Source organism: Micropterus salmoides, unplaced genomic scaffold (genome assembly GCF_014851395.1).
Source record: "Micropterus salmoides isolate LMB-PRFRI ecotype aquatic unplaced genomic scaffold, ASM1485139v1 Ms_hic_scaffold_16, whole genome shotgun sequence".
Taxonomy (NCBI): Eukaryota; Metazoa; Chordata; class Actinopteri; order Centrarchiformes; family Centrarchidae; genus Micropterus; species Micropterus salmoides.
In genome coordinates, this window is record NW_024040707.1 from 18,362,295 (window position 1) to 18,385,075 (window position 22,781).

A 22,781-nucleotide genomic window follows, 5' to 3' on the forward strand; every position below is an offset into this window, starting at 1 on the left:
CTTTTTCCTCTGAAGTGTCTGCCAGCGTGCACCCCAGCAAACACAATCACAAGTCTCGTTGGTTCTGCTAGCTGAACTAATGAGGGCCTGCGATCTGAGGGCAGGGGCTTTGATGTTCTGGGTAGCTTGCTCCTTGTGTTTTCTCTCCCGTTCTCCTTCCCTGCCTGTCCCACATCAAAAATGAAAGGGGAGTTGAGAAGCAGATGTTTTGAGGCATGTATTTATACAGAGTACACTTTATTCACCCCCTTCTCCATACCCCATTTGTCCTTTCTCCGCTGTACGTGAAGCAAGGATCTATCTCCCTATCTTTATATCCAACTAAACACACTAAATCGCCTTACTTTATACATATAATCATCCTGTCAATCAAAGTGGGTAACTTTTATCTCTCCTAACTTCCTCTCTCTGCCTCCCTCCCTTTAATTTCAGCCCGGTCTGGTTGTCATTACTCGGGGGGCAGTTGATGTGTTGCTATGCATGCGTCTGTGTCTGCAGTGATGAGGGGGAGAATGGTGAAGAGAGAAAAAGAGCGTAGAGAGGGAGAGACAGCAATCCCAGACTGTCCACCAGCCTCTGTCTCACACATGGGAGAAACAGTGACAGGAAATTCCCTTTTCGCAGCAGCTCCAGGGTGAAATGATAAAGGAATGAAGAAATGCAAACCAGAAATCCATTCCCTTATCATTCCACAGCAGTCACTGTCTCCCTTTTATTCCCGCACTAAATACCAAACAGACAGAGCAGTCGATTCAGCCACTGGCACTGCCATTCCTCAGGAGTCAAGGGATATTTACCAAAGTCCATCCAAACAAGACTTAATTGGCATTAAATCCTATATGGCAGAAGAGGTTTTCCCGGCAGGCTGAGCATGGAGACAATTTGGATCATCTAAGATATCTAGGAATGCCGTTATCGTAAATTCAGTCAGGTGTTGACAATGACGTGTTGCTAAATCTGCAGCGTAACTAGAATGCAATGCAAATCACTCGGGTCACAAGGAGTTCTGTCTGACTGTTCAAATGTGCGGTCTCAGCATGCATGTTTCTGTAGATCACCGCCAGTATTTCTACACGTTAAGTGTCTGTACATAAACGCGTGCATGTGTTAATGTGCCTGTGTTTATGTTTGTATAGTCTGTCACCCAAGTAACAGGGAAGGGACACGGTGTTCCACGTGGTTCAGCGAGTCCCTTCTTTGGCTCTGAACTCTGGACAGATGATCCCCTCGGATGTACATGCAGCAAAGACTGGTATAATCACCCCCCACTCTCTGCTCTCTTGATGCTTCTCTCCAGTAATAAAAGTCATACTTGAAGGAAACAATATCCTGCAGCCATAAAAAATCCTTTTCTCAGCATGAAGCGGCCATAAAAAAAGGCTCTCACCTCCCAAATCTGTGGTGCGTGGAACTTGCTCCCCATTTACACAGCAACAGACGCACACACGCTCAAACGTACACACACCCTTAAGCATCAGTTCAAGACTAAAGCAGGTCCATCTCTCACTTTGACATGTTCTACATGTGGGAAGAATCTAAGGAGTGCTCAGACTGATGAAATGGACAAAAGCAAGCACAGAATAACAAGAGCTCATGATATCATGGGAAAGTGACACACATCACATCACAGTTATATCAAGAGGAAGCATAGTGATAGTTGTTCAGTGTAAGGAATTGAAGGGCTGTATTTGTCTCCAAAAACCGATGTTTTAACTTTCCCATCTTGTTTTACGAGTATGCATGTTTTCATAAGCATATGTGCTTTCAGTCCTGTTGCATCTAGGAGAAAGCTTTCTATCATTTGTATCAGTCCCTCAAAAAAAAACTGTCCTTTATCTTGTCTTCTCTATTAGTAAAGCCCTTGCCCAGAAAGATATGAGACTCACAATTAAGTATTGTTGCTCTGACTGAGTCACAGGTGCAAAATATACAAATGGACTAAATATCTTGGAGATCATTAGAAAAGTAAACTGTAAGATTAATTTGCTATAAGACTTTGTTGTCTAACAGCACTGCTTCACCATCTTGAGCCACTCGGACGGCACAAGTCATTAACTAGATCCAAAAAGACAGGCTCCAACACAATAATAATATTAATAATACATTTACAAATATACATGTACACATTAAAATACACAGCTACTGTACAATGAAATGAGTCAGCATGTAGACATTTCAATAGAAACGGTCCTCTGTTGTTGCTTGTCGTTGTTTTGTGGGATAGAAAAGGTGGGGTATAGGACGTTTTCATGGCTGAGAGGGCAGCATCTAAACAGACTATGGCAAGACAAACGACATGAGTCACCTCTTCAATCTCTGACTTGGCATTTTGAGAATAACAGCGGCTACAAAGAGAAAATAGATCCCAGATGATGGACCAGAAAAAAAGCAAAGGGGGGGATAAACAGATTCTCTGGGAGAGTTACACAAGAAGCAAAACAAGCACTCCAACAACAGGAGGAAGGGACAGGCTCGCCATCTTGAGTCCTGGATGGGTAAAGGCAGTCGGGACTGGGAGAACTGGAACCTACTTGCACACGTTGACCCACTCCGTGAGACGACACTCTTCGCACAGCACGTAGCAACACCAGTGGAACCTGCAATTGCAGCGCTCGCTGCGTGTCTGCTTCAGGATGTTGTGTCCACGGCCGCAGCACAGCGAACTGCAGCTGTCTGTGCTGTAGCTGGTTTTGTTGCAGATGCGTCCCTGTGTGCCCGGAGAGTCTACGGACGCATCGCGCTCACAGAAATCAGGAGACTTCTCAAAGTACACCAGCTCTCTGGCCATGCTTCGACGACGACCTCCGTTGAGTCCCCCCGAACCCCCGCTGGCGCTGTTTCCTGTTCGAGGGTTGAAAACCCCGTTGTTCTTGTTCTGGGAGTTGACAAAGATGGCGGACAGGAACTTTTCCTTGAGCAGAGAACCCACAACCCGGAACTCTGGAGACACATGCCAGCAGGTCTTAAACTGACAGCTCCCTGATGTTCCGTGACATTTGCACTTCCTCTTCATGTTGTCAGTCACTATCTGCGCAGAGAAAGATAAATGATGTAAGCAAATCAGATACGCAACAATGACCCTGATGAAATATGCCAATGAAGGGCAAGACTGTGAATAAGCATATCACTCACCTGTCTTCCCATCCGGTTGTTATGTATCCTCATGCGAGCGTGGATGTCTCTTGAAGACCCGCGGGAGTCAAGCCAGTCCCTGGAAAAACGTTCCCCAAAACGGACGTCATGGCTGCAGCCCCCCCACTCCCAGGTCTCCTGCATGGAGCTCAGCTCATCTGGTAAAGGCTTGAGCAGGGCAGAGTGGTGGGTGGAGCGCAGGTTAGCGGGCAGGTCACCATGGTGACCATTTCGCTCTGAGGGTAATGATCGCGCTATGCCGAGGCCTACCCCACCCTTCTGCAGGGTCTGCAGCTGCAGCTGTGTGAGTTTCAGCCGGATCTTGTCATCGTCCTGGCGACGCTTGGCCTCACAGCCACACCCCTGCAGCTTGCCCATGCTGCAGGCCGAGGCCACAGAGTGAGCCACACCCGCTGCCAACAAGGCCAGGGAGAAGGCGCTCTCTCGAAAACCTGCGGGAAGGAGAGATGCACGCTCAAAGACTTGAAAATGATAAACAGTGTAGCTCTAAAACAGTCCTATAGCTTGCCTCAGCCTCTCACCCCTGTTGAGGATGGTGTTGTGGTGGGGAAGCTTGCCAAGGCCCTCCAGTGAGGAGCAGTTCCAGCGCTGGTCCCGGAGCTGGTGCTGGCACTCGTGGATGGCCACCTGGATCCCCTGCAGAGCGGAGGCTGTCACATCGGGGCTCCGCACACACATACGCATCTGACGTTTACTGAGGCCTGCCAGCCTCAGGCACACTGAGTTAGGGGTTAGCACTGGGTCTCCTGCCACCTTCAGGCTGAGGATATCATTACACAGCACCCTGCAGAGAAGGGGAGAGAGAAAGAATTAGTGGGGGGGTCATCAGAGCTGGCCAGGAGTTCATTAGTCAAATCCAGAGAAGTATGTGGCAATGGGGAGATGGTTTTGTATTGTTAAGACAATCAGAAAAATACAAACCCAGGAAAGATTTAAGGAGATACTACAAAATACATCTCATCTCTAAGGGAATTGCTGAATAGCTTGCACTTAGCAATAAAATGTGTTAATCAATTGCACAAGTATTTACTACAGTGCTTCTACTGATGTTGGTTAAAGCAGAGGAAAATATAATCCTAAACAGATCCTCCAGCTGAGAAGTCCCAAAAGCAGAGAATAAATTGCAAAATACATCTTACAGAGAAATAACAACAATGGGATTTATATTTCTTTATGGCATTGTTCAGAGTTGTCAAATGCTACAAAATTAGTAATGCTTTTGTTTCGATATTAAACTAAATCAGCCTGTGAAAGCAGAGGCAGATGTTTCACCTTTTAACTAAATATGTTAAATATTCGTTTAAATCACACAGTAACTTCCCTCAGCTCTCGCCGAATTCCATGAAGCCAAACCCCGCATGTAACATCAACTCTCCTGGCGCTCTCAAGTGCACTCACGTTAATGCAGGTGACATAAGTGCTGCTGCCAAAATCAGGAATTGGTCCCAACGGAGTTTGTTTGATAGCTCCATTTTGTTAAGCGTCTTTCGCGACGTGACATTAAAACACTGGTACTAGCGTCCTGTATTGAAGAAGAATATCAAACAGAAGAAGAGTGGAGTATTATCGATGCACCGCCAAACGACCGAAGAGTGAAGACGGAGAACAGAGGAGCTCGGGGGCGAGAGTAAACGGGGGGGGGGGGGGGGGAGAAAGAGGGGAGGGGAGGAGATGCCTCTACAGACGGCTGTTTGCAAAATATGAGAGTCGGATCACCAGTTGATCATTGTATTATTTTAGAATCTGATCAGCCACTCGACCGAGCGTAAAATGACGTCTCCAAACTTTTACGCACAAGCACCACATTCCATGCCGTGTGCGCACGACGGCCTCATGTTTTGGTAGGCAAACTAAAACACTAGATCATATAAACATGTTCAATAAGATACAGAAATATGAATGAATGTATTTGGCTTTTTATTCGGGGGTCTGTATATTGTGTAGCACAGACTTCCATTTTTTTCTGGAGAGAAAGTGCAAAGAAAACGCTCCGTAAAATGAAATATAGGAAGTCAAAGAAGATTTTGTTCATAAAGGGGTGAGTTAAATGATGGATGGGGGGAGGGGAGAGCTGCTGGTTCCACTGTACGACAGGGAGGCAGCAGCAGGCAGGCGGCTCCGCTACCAGACCCTCCAACAACAGTTTTTAGTCATGTGGTCCCCCTTCCTCCCACCTCCATCAGAGCGGCTGTTCTTCATTGTTGTGTTTGAAACAACTTCACTTATCACTCCAAAGTCTTTATTCCGGAGTATAAAATTATATACATAAATTATGCGTATGACAGGCCTGACTTTTCGGATTATTTGTCACATGATGGCATCACATAAACCGACAAAAATCGAATGGCAAATAACACTTCTGGATTCATTAAAATGGGTATGTGGTGCGTTAGAGGTAGCAGGGCCTTAACGGCTTTTAAACACATCTTATGCATATTGAAGACATGACCAAACAGCATCTCAATTATCTATTCAAATTCGTTTTTCATGCTCAGTAATGATTAGGCGTATGAAACCAGATGCCCAGGCCTTCTGTTAGGACTTGGTTAGGGATGACGTGGCAGCTCGGCATCGAATCAATCAGCATATTGATCCAAATTAAACCCAAACTACTGCTGCTACTGAATCAACAGGTCAATCATACAGTGAGACTGCTAATTATCCCACAATTTGAAAACCACACTAACAATAATAATCACTGCTGTTGGGACCAAGTAGGTGCATGTGGGCTACTTTCATAAAATTAAGTTAAAACCCCCCTCGAACACGGTTCGCATAGTGACACCAATTCATCTAATCTCCTTCCATCCCTAAGCTGCGGCAATGAAAAGTGCATTAGCATTCTGCCTTGGCGTGTATATCTAAGTGGCTTAAAAAGTGATTTGAAGTTGATTTGTATATAAAAGGCCCCCTTTATCCGGATTGAAGCTCTAATCTGCTCGGTGTCGCATGACTGCTCCAGGAAACCCGTTTGAGCACCTTCATATAAGGCTGGAGTATAAACGTAGGATGGCTGTCATTAAAGCCTTTTTTTTTTTTTTTTACAAAAGCCCACTTCCTTTTGCTGTCATCTAAAGGGAAAAGGAGAGAGAGAGAGAGAGAGAGAGAGAGAGAGAGAGAGAGAGAGAGAGAGAGAGATTATTCAAGCTACGACCGCTACAGTGACTAATGTGGAACATGCAAATTAGCAGATAAATGTCACATAATGAAACATTCCCCTATGTACCATGTATGCAGAAGTTTGGGGACATTGAAGCCTGCACCCAGTCTGGGGTTAGATGGAGATGCCGCAAAGTGGCTCAAGCTGTGATTACACTGGGCTACATGTGCGTCGATGGAGGTCTGCAGGCCAGATGTTTGGAATGTTTTTTATTCGTACTCGTCCCCCTCTCTCTCCGGTTCATCATACATCAAACTTCTGATTGAAACCCGTAATTCATCTCTCTCCGCGTTCGAAAAAACATTTAAGTAGCCCAGCAGGCAGTGTGAGTTATATGACAACTAAGAGCGCATTATTGCTTCTTTCTACATTCAAGTTTCGTTGTGCGTGTGTGCGCGCCTCGTGGGCTATAAAGACTGGTGATAACAGTTTTGTGTATTGGGCCTAATCTAAATGAGCTTCTAAATATATTAGGAAACCGTCATGAAAGACACGTTATATCAGGTTATTAATAATTAGGTGTAATAGGCTAATAATGTAAAATAAGGGTGTACATGTAAAGGGATTACTGTGAAAAGGAAACGAAATGGTACTGAAATGTCCTTAGTAACTGCACATTTTGAGAGCGCATTTGGAGAGAGGAGGAGGAGATGCGGTTAGGGAGTAGGCTAATCCAACCACCGGGTAAAAAGGGCAGTTTTTAGATGGCTGTAACTGTATTGCACCGTGACACCAGCTTTGAGCAGCGGCGGAGCACCAAACCGGGCGCACCCACAGCATCTGTACCAGCACATCATTGCTCCAGGGGCACTTCTCCTTTCTGCAAGACTGGATGTGGAAGCAAGCGCGCGGCCAGTTGGGAAAACACTTTCAGCCGCACACATTTACAGGGAATCGATTCTGTGATGACCGTGAGATTCCACAAGTAATATGCGCAACACTGTGGATTGCCCTATTTTTTTTCTCTTCCTTTCTCCTTTCTGCCCAGTTGTGTTTCCTTATTCATTGTGCGCCCTATGAAGAGCATTAACTATCCCTCCCTCCAATCCTATTGAAAAGGCTCCGAGAAAAAAACAGAGGGAGATGAGAGCAGCAAATCCCTTTTTTTATTCCCCTCGTAGCGCTCAATAAGAGAAGAATGTGTTGCCTATCAGTCACCGAGGGGATCAAGTCTTCGGGACTGTCCCACGCGTTCAATGCGCCGTGCAGAGCATCACTGAGAGAGACAGAGTGAAGAGGACTGCAGCAGCAGTAGCATCCTGCCTGGACACTTCACATCATTTAGCAACCTGTCTCCACTCAGGATCCATTTAAGTCAATTAGGGCCTGCTTCTCTCACCTTTCAAGTCCTCTCACCGGAGCGTGGCGCGGTGAGTACGTACACCTTGCAGCACGCTCATTTTGATCACAATTTAGGATCATATCTCCTGTAAGCCACCTTGATGTGCGAGAACATGCAATGACAGGCTTTTGTCTATTTATTTTTTTCAGGCAGATTGTGGCGATATTTTAATTTGTTATAAAATGTGTGTATATTTGTGCTCAAGTGTTCAGATGAATAAGATATTTGGAACTATAGGCTAAAACTTTGAGAAAAATCCATGACAAAAAAATTTGACATTTTCCTCCTCATGAAGGAGACACGATGAGGAGTCTGGCGCTGCTGTTAGGGGTGAAAGCCGCTTGCATCCTTTTGGTATCTTCGCTCTCGGGCACAGGGGCCGTCAACAACAGCGGCCGGTGGTGGTAAGTTCACCAGATAATGTGTAGGCTATGTCATTATGCATCCATTCGGTAATCAGCATCCTACTACTGAAAACGTTAAATTTAACGCTGGTTTGAGCGGGGAAGACCCTTCGCAACAAACAGTGTATTACTGGGCTACCACATTCCATGCTGCATGCTCCAAGTGTTAGTTTTGGCACTGTTCACAACTTCTGTGCAGCCTTTGAAAAAAAAAAAAAAAAAAAGGAGCAACCGCATGATATTAAAGCTTGTGGGATTTTAGCTGTCGTTTCCAAATTGCTCCTCATGAGCAAGTATTTTAATAAAAAAAAAAAAGTTTAATTTATTGTTGTTTCAGTGAAATTAACTACACCATACTATCTATTTAACAACACAGAACTACCATTTGTAATAACGACGTTTTACCTTTTATTTGCGGTAGATTTAATTCTCTCTCTCTCTCTCTCTCTCTCTCTGTCTCTGTGCTTCCCTGTCATTTGGACAGTGTGGTTTGAACACGAGACAACATTTTTCAGTCCAATGTGGGATAAATTAAATATGGATTTATTTCATAGCTGAAAGGAATCCCATACGAGGTCTAATACAGGGTCGTGTTGATCTAATACTGTACATTCCTCCATACAGCGTCCTAAAACTAAAACATCCAATTTCACAATATTTTGTTACAAAAAACAAAACAAAAAATAAATAAATGGGATCTGGACAGCTTTGCGTCAGCGGGCACATTGCCTCGCTTGTTTAAAAAGCTATAAACTGTGGGCTGGGTTTGTCGAGGTAATGATTTAACGAAAGATTTTGTCGTTTTTGCGGTGTCATTAGATGGACAGTATTTGCGCACAACGTCAGGCGTTTTCAAATATTTAAAGTGTCTGCTGACATCCAAGAAAACATCTAGAAAAAGAAAAAAATGAAAAAGAAAAGAAGAGACGCCGCGGAGTTTTGGAATGAAGAAAAACATCCAAAAGACGAGATTATTATTAATGTTCACAGGCCTCAACCGCACAACTGTCTGGGTCAGCCCTCTAACAGGCCAAGGCTCGCTCGCTTTTCCGGATGATAATGCTTAACAGGAGACACAGCCATTACACTACAAGTGAACCCCCCAAAAATGTTGACACAGAAATCTCACAGAAATTTCCAGCAAATAAAGTGAAAAATTAAACAGCCATTGTACTAAAACACTATTCTACAAATGTTCTGAAACCTGACCACGAATGTGAGTGCATGTAAGCCCTTCAGTGATCCAAACTTTGTATAAAAGTGAAAAGGCACAGGTGCTATGTGGACATAAATTTGGACAGGTTACAAACCCTAATACCAGAATATTTTACATACATCATGTGGCAGTGTGACAGCATTAACTGAGTTATTATTGGTTTACTTAATAGCAAAGTTTTTAGGATTTCTTATGCTTATATAGTATAGCCTACAGAATATGCCTTTTTACATTTACAGTTTACAAACCTTCTGTACAATGGCCTTCTGTTTAATGACTTGGGACATTTGGATAGGATGGACATATTTATAGGGGAGACTGGACCTTCATCATCTCTCTAACCAGGAGCCCACTCTCTCATGTCATGTCTTTTTGTTTGTTTGTTTTGTTTATCAAGTGGAGAAGAGAATGACATTAAATAGGACAACACATATGCAAACCCGTGAAGGGTGATTTTCTGAGTGTCCACTCAGCATCTCTCTATGATAACATTTTTATCCTATGAGAATATGACAGGTGCTAAATATTTAGCAGGAGAATATTGTTATATTCTAATAATAATGAAACTGACACGTCGTTGTATTTGGTTTGGATCCAAGTGATTTATAAAGAGATGAAAAAAAGAGTTTCATGTTATTTGCCAAGTCAGAAACCTGCATTTTGATTCAGAGACTTGCTGTCTCCCCACGGTCTTGGAAGAGCATTTGTCACTGCTGTACATAATTTTAAAAAGGCACAAACACTCATGAGATGCCAAGACACATCAGTTAGGAGTTTAGAGGGTCACAAAAGGAGCTACATGCATAAACAGCCAGAGCCTTGACTCTGATTTCCTTTGTCCTTGTGTTGTGCCAGGGGTATTGTCAATGTGGCCTCTTCGTCCAACCTCCTCACCAATTCCAAGAACGTGCAGTTAGTCCTGGACCCGAGCCTGGCCCTACTGAGTCGTCGCCAGCGCCGGCTGATTCGGCAGAATCCTGGCATCCTGCATGCCATCGCCGCTGGGCTGCACACCGCCATAAAGGAGTGCAAGTGGCAGTTCCGCAACCGCCGCTGGAACTGCCCGACCACCCACAGCCCAGCAGTTTTTGGCAAAATTGTCAATCGTGGTGAGCTTCTCTTGTCTTTCTTACGGGGCAATGTTTGGACATTTTTGGGCAGGATGTAATCTCTTGTACACATTTAAAAGGATTTGTCTCCAAATATTTTACAATTTTGGGCAAAAAACTGTCAAAGCCAAGCCTAAAAGTCTGGATCAGGGTCTGATGGGAAGTTTTGATGTTGTTTCCTCAGGTTGCCGAGAGACAGCATTTGTATTTGCCATTACCAGCGCAGGGGTGACCCATGCTGTGGCTCGCTCCTGTTCAGAAGGGGCCATTGAGTCGTGCACATGCGATTACCGCCGCAGAGGTCCTGGAGGGCCAGACTGGCACTGGGGGGGCTGCAGTGACAATGTGGACTTTGGCCGGATGTTCAGCCGTGAGTTTGTGGACTCCAGCGAAAGGGGCAGAGATCTGCGCTACCTCACCAACATACACAATAACGAGGCTGGCAGAATGGTAAGGATTTCACACTCAAACATGATATAATTGTCCGAATTCCCACATGCTTCAAATTTATTTGGGATTTCCACAATGGAGGAGTTCATCAGTTGCCTTTGGTCTTCCTCTCTGCAGACTGTGTCATCAGAGATGCGTCAGGAGTGTAAGTGCCATGGCATGTCAGGCTCCTGCACCGTGCGTACTTGTTGGATGCGCCTGCCCAGCTTCCGCACAGTGGGAGACTTCCTTAAGGACCGGTTTGATGGTGCATCCAGAGTGGTTTATGCCAACAAGGGAAGCAACCGTGCCTCTCACCGAGCAGATCCCCGACATCTGGAGCCCGAAAACCCGGCTCACAAACCTCCTTCCGCCATGGATCTGGTCTATTTTGAGAAATCACCAAACTTCTGCTCATACAATGGCAAAACTGGCACTTTGGGAACTTCTGGGAGAACATGCAACAGCTCTTCTCCAGGCCTGGACGGATGTGAGCTGCTCTGCTGTGGACGCGGGTTTAAGACCCGGACTGAGAGTGTGACTGAACGGTGCCACTGCACGTTCCACTGGTGCTGTCATGTCAGTTGCTTGAACTGCACCAGTACAAGAACGTTACACCAGTGTCTATGATCACAGGTGGACAACCAAGTGAATATTTAGGCATCTATGAAAAGGCAAAGAACTTCTTAGCAAAGCAAGTAGTTGGCTGAGAAAGCCACTAGCACGCAGGTGGTTTGAGGTGTTTATGTAGAAGCCAGAAAAGCTTCATGGCGGGTAAACTGATACAGGGAACTCTAGCACAAACATTCAATCAGTGTTTTTGAAAGAGGTGGAGAAAAGCACAAATATATGAACAGGGTATAGAGGGAGTATATGTGCTTGATTTCTTGCCTTTTATGTTTAACAGTATTAGGAGGGTAATGAAACACTACAACCATCCACATAGAATGGAAATCATCCACATGCCTCAAGTGTTTACACTGTGGAGAAATAGAATTAAAATTAAAAGGACAAAATGATGTGGCGGAGAATCGATTGCTGTAACCAGGTAGTACAAGAGCCTTCTTCTTCCCCACAGAGGGCAGAAACTGGACACAATGTCTCACAGATGCTTCTGTGGCCAGAGAGCCACAAACATGTGCTCTCATAAACTGGTGAAGACCTCTAACAAGAGGAAAGTTATTTTAAAAACAAAACACAACAGTGTTTTGTTTTCTTTTGCTGAAGTTTGGCTTCTCTCATACAAAACTGTGTGAAATTTATCTCTGGGGATGGGCCGTCTGTTCCCAACTTGTGTACTTAGGCCTTGGATGTAGCCCAAACACTTATAATTTCCTCACCACATTTGCCCCTTTATTTGGAATTCTTAGGAGTTGAATACACCTCAACCTTGATTTGCCACTCTGACTCACCACAGGATGGTCCTGATGTTACATGACTGGGACCAGTGGTCGCCAAGGAAAATAGAAAGTGTCTGAACAAATCTTACTGAGGCAATGTAATTTGAATGTATTATCAATACACTGAATCTTATGGCACGACTAGACTAGTAGTTTGGCAAATCTGAAGGGTCAATATAAAAAACATTTATGAAATGTGACCTGCAAAATCTCACCATGCTGTCAAAGTGAAAACTAATGCCATACTGAGACGTACATTGAAGTAACAAAAAGATACTAAATTTCTGTTAATGCAAGAGTGTAGCATCAACCAGGTCCAGGTTTAAAGTAGGCAAATGGTGTATTACTTCAGGCCAGGCTGTTGTAAAAAGCAGCTAAACATTTTATTGGGAAGAAAACAGCCTCGGCAGAAGAAATCATCCTGTAACAGCTAATAGAACCAAAATGCTGTAAATATTAAAATATATGAATATATATTTATCATGATGTCATTTGTAAGTTTGCTGAATGATTTATGCACCTGTCAGTGGCTGGAGAATATACTATCATTAGTGTCAAGTCAGGAGATGTTTTGATGTTATGCCTTTTTCTATTTTGGTGTAATGTAGCTGACACTAAACCGACCCTTACTAGAAACGGAACATTTTATCACTTCTTTGCTTGTTGCCTGTAAAAAAAAACAAAAAACTTGTGTTCATGCACTGAATATTTACCTTTTTTTTTAAGATGAGTGTAAATGCAAAATATTTATTTCTGAGGATTTTTGTACTGTCATAGAGAGATGTAAGAGAAGAACGTTTTTAGATTATGATCAAAAGATTTTGGTTCCAGTTGGTTTCGTATTGTATGATAGAACAATAAAGTCTATATTTTCAATTAAGTTGCCCTCCTGAATGAGTCAAAAGATGCTATTATGTCTGTTTCTGTAGTTTCTGTGTTTGAGATAGTTTTGACAACCAACCAAGTGAACATATAAGCCTGTCCCTGGGTGTCCTTTGCTTAATCCTATTAACGCCACCAAAGCAGCCTCTTTCTCCAGCTCACAAAACATCCCCGCATCTGCTCTCACAACCCTCTTATCCAGCCACATACCTTATTTTATACAGTACAGGATTTTACTGCATTGAATGTTTTGCTTAATTTGCTTAATGTCGGAAAAAAATAAAGAAATAGAATGAAAAATAATGAAAACGTCGAGTCTCCCCCAGCCCATGGCAATGTGACCAACCATGGGAGTTTGGAAAGCTTTCCACTTACTGCTTAGCCCACCACAGCACAAGAGCAACCCGGGTCATCCAGACAGAGCACAGTGGAGGCAACGTAAGGCCACCAACACACATTGCAAACATCCAAAGGTCCCAATAACAGAGCAACAATGTTGTAGCGGTAAGGGCAAACGGGCGACATAGAACCAAGGACAGGGATGAGAAATTTTCTGAGTTACAGCCTTGATGTTACATGATAAAAATGGGGGATCACAAGGGTCTGCTTTGCTTGTTAAGTTAAATAATAAATCAATAAATTCATTAGTCAGCATCTCAAATCTGTAGTGAAATCTGTAATCAAATTATGGGGTCACATGAGGGTGGATGGCCTACCATAACAGAGAGATGAGAACCTATTATTTATATTGATCACAAATTAATATCTCGTATGACTGGATAAAAGGGGTGAACACGTGATGTGGCTTAAAGTGCGATGTGTGTGAGAAAACATCAGGAGAAAGCAAAAGATCACAAACATGACAATGATAGAAACCTGGTTTGAGAGAGAATTGATAGGCGATCGTGTATACACAGAAAGAAACAAAAGAAGGTGGCAGACCGATTTAAGAAAAGAAGAGGGAAGGCAGAGTTCAAATCCTAGGCGTGAGAGTGAGATGGGAGTTGGTGGAGAAAGTGAGAGGAGGGGGTGCTGCCGGTGGGAGTGCTGAGGAGTCAGTGATAATTAGCTCAATTAGTGACAAAGGCAGTGTAATAAATACCGACTTAGTGTCTGGGTCCCTGCTGGCCTCTCCCTGCGCAGCCTGCGATGTGGCCCTGGCCTGACGGACAATTCATTAAACTGACAAAATACCCCACCGTCCAGGCGTGACGCAGCGAGTTAGCCCCCTACAGGCCCAGCTCATTGTTCTAATTGTCTGGGCTGGAGTCACTTTGTGGCCGCCTCCTCCTTCACCCACCCCGCCTTCACGCTCTTTCCTTCAGAAAACCCGTGGAGTTAATGCCCCTACCTTACTCTGTAAGTAGGTGATCGGCAGGTTGGGAAAAAAAAGCAGTAAGAGTTCCTTGGGGTGGGGCGGCTGGTGGGGGAGGCAGTGGGATTAGCGAATGGAGGTTGCCTGGGAGTGCTGGGAGCAGCACCGATCGGAATGTAGGAGAGATGAGTCCAGAAGCTCGGATGCGGGACAAAGCGAGAGTTAATAAGGAAAGATTGAAGGGGCTGGCGACAATGGGCCGCCACCCGAGTCGAGATGAAATTGCTTCCGAGGATTATTGGAGAGGTTGTGAGCGTTGTAGGCTTTTTTGTGTGAGTGTGTGTTTGGTTGGGCATTTGTGTGTGCAGGGGGCAGGGGGAGCGCTGGATTGATGGCTGCCCCTCTGGTTGGGGAGCAGGGGACCAGGGGAGGCTAACCGGCTGTTCCCACAGTCTGTTCTGCTGCAGCCACCTTTGACACACGGGGGCTGCCAGGCGGCGAGCAGGCAGCCATGGTGAGAAGGGCACAAACAAAAACAACAGCTCCACTGCACAAAAATCACACTCTCTGGAAGGCTGGTGGAGAAGCGCAGGCTGGAGGTGATGGCGTGAGGAGGGGGGAAAAAAGGAAGGGGGCAGAAAAGTGTGACGGGGAGGATGGCACAAAATTGTACTGTTGGCTTGGATCAGCTACTGGATTGCCAGTATCTTAAGATAATAACACACTGACATTCAGCTGCGGCTTGCTCATGATCAGAATATATCACGTTAGTGTAACATTTATGCAGCAATATTCACTTTGTCACTTTCTAAACGGTCATATCAAAAATACTTGGTCCTGGGGCTTGCCAACTGTTACATGGTCAGGATAAATCTTTATTTACAAAATAAAAAATCTTAATTGAACCACCATCTGGTGCTGTATTAAAAGTGTAGGACCCTTAACTTCAAGAGCAACATAACAGGGGTACAGAATCAAAGTTAACTGAACCATTTTACCAATTAAGTAACTTGACAATAAGACATACTGACCTCTTTCACCTGAGAGTTAGAGGGTCACATACAAAAAAAGTTTCATGATTTAAGCTTGAGAAAGGAAACAGTCTTCACTTGCCCAAACTCCTTACAACAATGCAGCAATCAGGTCAATCACCACAGAACATGCAGAGAAGATGATACGGCATAATGAAAGCACAGCAGCTTCATATTAAAATTCCTGCTAAATTGTGGAAAAGTGTTTGCCCTGGTTGGGTGGAGTTGGCTTTAATTTGAAGGGCGTATGATAAAGAATTCAGAATTGGGTTTGGGTCACCGCACTGAATGATAGGCTGCTCACAGTGGTTGCGATGGACAATGTGGCACGGCTTGGATCCGGCGCACAGTGCTGATTTGATATCCGTGCTGACCCAACAATTCATTGTAATCCTAGCATGCGGGCTGAGTTCCAATTAATTAAGGCATTGTTACAACGGGAACACCCTTACGTTGCTCATGTAATAATCGGAAGCATTTGCTTGCTGCCATTTAGTGACCACAGGGATATTATGTAATAACATATGCATTTACAGCCTCATCACACACACAGTACATAAAGAATTATAATCAACTAAACCTCACTTAAAGTTACACAAATTCAACTCAGAATTCTAGGAAACAACGGAAAGAAGAAGAAGAAAGTGTGTGAATGTGTAAAAATGTGTGTGGGTTTGTGTGTGTGTGTGTGTGTGAGTGAGAGAGTGAGTGAATGAGTGTGTGGATGGCAGCTGGGAGGCAGACACGGTCCAGGAGAATCGTCCCCTAGCAACTGACCTTTTCGGCAGATGGCAGTTCCAGAGTAACAGCCACCCAGCATCACAATGGCCACGGCCTCCTAACATCTCCATCACTTCATCATCTACCGACCTGCCACAACCTGTCACACACAGGAGAGAGGGGCGGGTCACATTCATCCCGGCGAATGCACAAGCATGTATTTACGCACTCAAGTGTCCATTCTTTTTTCCTTTTAAATCACATTACACACACACACACACACACACACACACACACACACACACACACACACACACACACACACACACACACACACACACACACACACACACACACACACACACACACACACACACACACACACACACGTTTGGGTCAGCTCTCAGCCGTTCCCATGTTCCTTGGGGTACGCAGCAAGGCCAGTCGAAGGGATGAGAGGAGGATAGATTTAGGAGAGACAGAGCGGACACTCACTGCTGTCCGCAAACCTCCAGACACTCTCAAACCACTGTTTTTCCGTTGTTGGGTTTTCTGCACACAGTGAATCAGGGTGGGAATGTGGACAGACCACTCGACCATGGTGAGCAATCAGTATGATGTCTGTGGTCAGGCTCTGTGCCCCTGTGGAGCGAGATGGAGAGCGAGCCCTGCAGTTAAGGTGGGAGGGATATAAGTTTTGCGGCGTCTGTGTGTTCGTGCACGCACATGTGATATGCCAGCACTCTTCACGTGTGTAGAAAGACGTCACGACTTGCAGCCTCCTGCGTGTGAACACAGGGTGAGTGAATCTGCACTGGGTGATAATATAATTTGAGCTATCAACAGCCCCCACCACCCTCTGCACAGCATGACCTCTTGATTGTTTTGGCTTGGTGGCCCTTTTCTCTTGGCCCCTTTTTATGTTGATATTTAATATTTTAAAAATGCCTCATCACCCTGACTAAATACCTAAAAGTGCAAAGACTGAATGGTCAGCTTTAAGTACCATTTGACAAAAACACTGGATATCCACAGGCGGTAGTTTGGTGAGAAAAATTATCCAACAAGAAAAAGTTCAACTCCCCAGTCACACATCTGTAAATGGTTAACCTGGCAAGACCAGGCAAAAGACAACAAACAGATAAAGTGACATGTCAAAATCGGTTCCACTGGGATTAAGCGTTTTAGGTGGAAAACTGTGCGTCAGAGCGCGACTTCAAACCACTGTGTATTCTGGGGGAGATCATATGCTAACAGCCCTCCTGTAAACAGAGCTGTAATGACAGGGAACGACTTTGGGGAAGGACAATCGACAGCAGAATATGTTTACGGACATCTGACAATGTATGTGTACAGCGCAGCAACGTTTCAGCTCTGAGCTCCATGTGAAATATGAGCACAAACTGTGGTGGAATCTATGTGACACAGCATAAGCCTGTGCATCATTTCACCTGTCAGCAGGGATGAAGCCCGCATTTATTCAAATCAAACTGACTAGTCAGTGATAAATCGCAGCAATATGTGTCTGGCAATACTGAATGTTAACACTCCTCTTCAGCCAAATGTACCTGAAACTGTCTAACATTAGATCTGAATATATGATGAGGGTTTTTTTGTGCCATGTACTGTTTTACTTGCCTAGATGTGAGATCATCTGTGCTACGCAGTGAAATGACTAACCACAGCAAGGCAAAATTTCTGTATCTGCATTGCACTTAACCAATAAAGATGATTCTGATCGTTTTATTGTCAGTTGGCCCTTCTTGACATCATCTGGACCACAACATGCCATCTTTGAGTCAATAAACCGCGCCGAGAAATTGTTGAAGGCATGGGGTGATTATCTCTAATGTAGTAATACTGTTGGAAACAAAAGGAGAAATGCTGAGTTTTTGGTTTTAATTACAAGCTGTGTTTTACAGCGACAGTGGGCGAGGGCTCAGCACTGACACAGCAGTAGAGGAATGTTTATTTGCTGCAGTTTAGCTGAGTGGCTTGCAGGAACTATGACACATTCCTGTGTCACTGGCTCTCCCGCTCGCACACACACTATCGCACTCACATACTTGGCGCCCCATGTGTTGGCTCTCAGCTGCACAGACAGCTACACAACTATTCCCTCCAAACCATCCACTAAATGTGGCACCTCTGGAATCTGTAAGCATGCACAGCCCGTATTCTCATTCATTGCGACTTAGTGTGACACAACTTACTGGGCCTAATACTTCCCCTGTGTGTCACAGAGTGTGTGTGGCAGTTTTACAACAGTGACTTGAAGATGAATTATTCACGCCTTACTTCAGCACTATGGTGATCGCTGCTTGCAAAGTGTGCTAACACGCACGTGTGTGCTAATATTGTGCGTGTGCTCACTTGAATGTCTGCGAGGCTGGCTGCATACACCTCTCCATCTTTCCTTCCGCAGTCCTATCCATTATCCCCAGCATCTGGCAGCCAAAGCCTGTAAAGAAGACATTTCTCTTGGCAACTGTTATTTAAAGGCAGTGACACAGGGGACAGCCAACCACAGGAGCCACACATCTTCCAATGTACATGCATACTGAGAACAGCTTGCATAACAGAACCGCCCCAATCTCCCTCCCTCAAAACACACACAAGTTCTTTCGCCATGACACACACACACACACACACACACACACACACACACTACTGCTCCCACCCACCCTTGTCTCTCTGCAATATACTCACCCAAGCTTTGAGGGCTAATCGCTTCCAGAGCCAGAGCTGTCCTACAAACTGTGCCAGCAGCCTTTCAGTACATTTTGCATCCTAAAAGGTTCCTTCTGGCTCCTAAATGATTATTGTGTGAGTGTAATACATGAGCTGCACCGCCGAAGTGCTGTGATTTTATGTACAAATGTGTTTCATTTAGTGACATTAGATACTGCATGTTGTTGACATGGGCAATGTCCAAAGTGCAAAGTTAAATGATGAAAATTGCTCTGTAAATGTCATCATTTGGGATGCTACAACTATCAAGGAACGGTTAGGTCACTAAGCCCTCAGCACTGCTTTGCAGAGGAGACTACTGAAAGATGAATTACAACTTGAGTGTACACTAAATGTGCCCTTGGTTGACACTCAGCTACTGAAAAATAAGCACATTCTTTGAGTAATGGAAATGGCACTGTAAGTGCATTAATCACTTGCATAGTAGCCCATTCAGGGATAAAGCTGCAGTGAGTGATTCTCTGAACAGCAGGCATGTTGGGACACATCTTTGTTTAGCTTGGCTGCTCAGTTTTCTGGCATCTGGAAACTTAAAAGACAGGGGTGTAGAAGCTTGATAGAATAATTGTTACGATTTTGATGTCTACTTACAAAACATTAGTTTAGAAGCCAGAAATCCTCTCTTCCTCCTTTGTAAATGTGTCTGTTTGATTACAGCTTGATTCAGTTTTTTTAAGATAGGTGAATGAGGTGACTTATGAAGGACTGTAGGTTGGGGTGGGGGTGGCGGGGGGGGCAGATAAGTGTAAAGTGAATTGTACGCATTTTTGTCCACACATTATGCTAGTTATAAATGTGTGCAAGTACTCACCTGTGTTTGCACTGCAGAGGTCTAGAGATCTTTTTAGGGGGGTCTCCAGCCTTGTTTATAGTGGACACCTGTCGTTCCTTCTTCATCTTCAAGGTTGTACAGGACCTGCTATGCTCCTCTGACACCCTGGAGAAGGAATGATAAGGATAAGAGAAATGTATCCCATTGGGGAAATTCAAACTGTGCTTTTGACCTATTCTAACAGCTTATAAGGTGGCTCTGACCTTTGGGAGTTTAACCCCAAAACGTCTTGAGACAATAATGCTAAGTAATGAGCCAATCAGCAATTTCAAAATTAATAAATTAAAGATTTTATAAATGTTTCAGTTTCACAAAGTAATGCACAGTAGTCTCCAAAATCTGTGGAGTGTGAGGAAACAGGCAGCAAGAACCTGCACTAGTATAGTATAAGTATAAGCTAAAAACATAAATGGTCATTTTGTATTTTTACTACTGAGTATTCACAGGTATCACTGATGTGACTTATTGCTGCCTTAAGACAACACACTTTCCCTCCTACAGAAGTGAGCGCCAAAGAGCAGTGCAGACCTGTAAGGAGCTTAGACATTGTAAAAGGCTCCCATCTAGTGGAATAAGGTTCAAATTACAAACTGTATGTTGGCTCAAGCAAAACAAACTTCTGTGCCATGCAAGAGCAACCCCCCTGTTATTGATACAGAAGGAGGCAAACACATAGGCTACAAAGGCAGATAACGTTACACTGCTGATTTTTATTTTTAGCTAACAGTTACATTTTATTTATAAATAATGGCTTTTAAAATTTAAGTTAGCTAACGCTAACATAACGTTAGCTTAGAGTAACGTTATCCTCACTATAACTGTTAACATTAGCGAAATCCTTATATTCATGACCAGCACAGGATTAACGTTAATCTGCTGGTAAATATAAATTAATTACAATTAATTTGAATAAAGACTTGGCAATTAGTTAAATAAATTAGTAAATAAGTAATAATTAGTAATAATTAATTAAATAAAAAAACAATGTTTAGTTGACAACAGCAAAGTAATGTTAGGAACGAACCTGGACCGTCGAACAAAGTTATCGTAACGTTAGTTAATGTTAAATACAACAGGTAACGTTAGCCTACTGAAAGCAGTTATAAAACAGAGGAAGTATCAGATCCTGGGTAGATCGATTCAACATAGCCTACTGTTTCTAACGTCTGTGGCAGGATCCTGCTCAGATTCAAGCTCATGACATATTCCTTTAAAATACAGTCACTCAGAGATGGACAAAATGATCTCATTGAAATACTCAGACAAGTTGATTGGGCGGATATGATCCCTCCCTCCTTACCACAGTCTGTGCTCCATGCCAGCTGGTGGCTGCAATCAATGCACTATTTCCTTGTGTGCCAGCCGGCAGAAGAAAATAGAAGAAGAAAACGAAGATGGAGATGGAGCAGAAGGAGAAGGAGAAGGAGAAGTGGAGGGGGGAAATTAAACATTAAACGTAAGGACCAATTTAAAGCCGAGTAGGTGGTTTCATGGTCGATAATGTGCAGCTGTGTACACGTAACTAGTTAATGTTTGTTAATATAACGTTGGTGACAAGATATCGGGTCATATGTTAACGTCCCTGTATCCCAAACGAACAAAAACAATGAGGCTACCACCACCTGTGAGTAACATGAAATTCACCCTCAGAAAGGACAATCACAGCATCAATGTAGATACCACAGCAACATTCTGCAGAGCAAGGTTGACTCCCTGTATTCAATGTAATCTATATTAATTGATCAAAAATGAAGATTAAAAAAAACGCATCTAATTAACTGTCTGAAGTTAAGTAGCCTTTTGAAATTAAAGGGCCATGCTGCTGTTTTTGCATGTTCATCCCATTAAATCCCATTATAAACTATTGTTTTTCCAAAACATATGATAGGTTTCCAGATTGTTTAATATGTAGCTTACCTCTTAACCAGCCTCTTGTTTCAGATGATGGTCATTTTGCTGAGACTCTAATTTAGGTCTGCAACCACCAATCATTTGCATTCTAGAAGAATCATTCTATAGTTTTTTTGATTATCCAATTTTTATTAGTTAATAAAACATCCATTGTCATTTTCAAGACCCTGGTGACATCTTCTGAATGCTTGTTTTGTCCAACCAGCAGTCCAAACCCCATATTCAATTTATGATATAAAACAGAGAGAAGCAGCACATCCTAACATTTGACAAGTTCAAATGGTGAATGTTTTGACATAAATGAAATAATTATCAAAATTGTTGTGTTTTTCTAGTGATCCACTAATCGATTAATTGACTAATCATTTCAGCACTACTTTAATTTGATTGTTAGGTAATCTGTCACTGGTAAAGTTCTGTAATCAAAGTTATTATCATTGTGTGGCAATGTACCGTAGTTGAGCATCTGGTTTGATGTATTGATGTAAGTGCTGGAGAAAAGTTCCACCATCCCAAACGTGAGAATGCCGTTTTGGATTGATTGCTTGTTTTCCTTTTGGGTAAGATTTCCAACAACACAGCTTTTGAATTCTGTTTGTCAACCAACTTTAATTATCTGATGTCTTGAGCTTCCCACTACAGAGTGCACTGGATGGAAGGCTTTTCAAAGTATTCCTTGCTTTCCACTGCAGTATCAAAAACTGCAACGTAAAGGGGGGAGAAGATTGATTTTCACATCATACAGAAATAAATAGAAAGCTATGGCTATACTAAAAATAGGATGCATAAAACATCTGTAAAATAATGTTTTAGTAATGTAAATTGGGTAAAACATGCAAAAACAAACAAATTAGAGCATAAATCAGAGGAGCATACCTTCTGAAAGCTTCCTGTTGAACACAGAGGGTAGGTAATTCTTTGTAAATTCACAACTAAAACTCAGTATATTCACACAGGGATTGCAAGCAGATTATTTCCTCAGAATTGTAAAAGCGGCATATAGCCTACCGCAAGTACGCACGTTTCTCAAGTTGTGCCAAATCCTCGAGACCACTTTCAACCTCTGAACATTTTAAAGAAAACATTTTTTCTTAGCGTGGCAAAACCAAACAGAAGCAGTGCATTA

At 43.5% G+C, this 22,781-nt stretch overlaps 2 protein-coding genes across 4 annotated transcripts; one reads left to right on the forward strand and one right to left on the reverse strand.

The window, feature by feature from the left end:
• Nucleotides 1–1,576: 1,576 nt before the first annotated feature.
• wnt10b (wingless-type MMTV integration site family, member 10b) lies at nucleotides 1,577–20,948 on the reverse strand. Of its 3 annotated transcripts, XM_038723760.1 has the most exons (7): nucleotides 20,769–20,948; nucleotides 19,724–19,849; nucleotides 18,535–18,622; nucleotides 16,219–16,321; nucleotides 3,675–3,937; nucleotides 3,133–3,584; nucleotides 1,577–3,028 (listed from the first exon to the last, which is right to left on the reverse strand). In XM_038723760.1, the coding sequence occupies exons 4-7, from the start codon at nucleotides 16,290–16,292 to the stop codon at nucleotides 2,528–2,530; spliced, it is 1,290 nt and encodes a 429-aa protein (XP_038579688.1). In that variant the 5' UTR covers nucleotides 16,293–16,321; nucleotides 18,535–18,622; nucleotides 19,724–19,849; nucleotides 20,769–20,948; the 3' UTR covers nucleotides 1,577–2,527. The 3 variants fall into 3 exon arrangements, with proteins under 3 accessions (XP_038579688.1, XP_038579687.1, XP_038579689.1); XM_038723759.1 differs by lacking the exons at nucleotides 19,724–19,849; nucleotides 20,769–20,948 and adding an exon at nucleotides 18,871–19,064; XM_038723761.1 differs by lacking the exons at nucleotides 16,219–16,321; nucleotides 18,535–18,622; nucleotides 19,724–19,849; nucleotides 20,769–20,948 and adding an exon at nucleotides 4,552–4,770.
• wnt1 (wingless-type MMTV integration site family, member 1) lies at nucleotides 7,959–13,093 on the forward strand. Its single transcript, XM_038723762.1, has 4 exons — nucleotides 7,959–8,059; nucleotides 10,131–10,384; nucleotides 10,569–10,834; nucleotides 10,952–13,093. The coding sequence occupies exons 1-4, from the start codon at nucleotides 7,959–7,961 to the stop codon at nucleotides 11,441–11,443; spliced, it is 1,113 nt and encodes a 370-aa protein (XP_038579690.1). The 3' UTR covers nucleotides 11,444–13,093.
• Nucleotides 20,949–22,781: the final 1,833 nt, after the last annotated feature.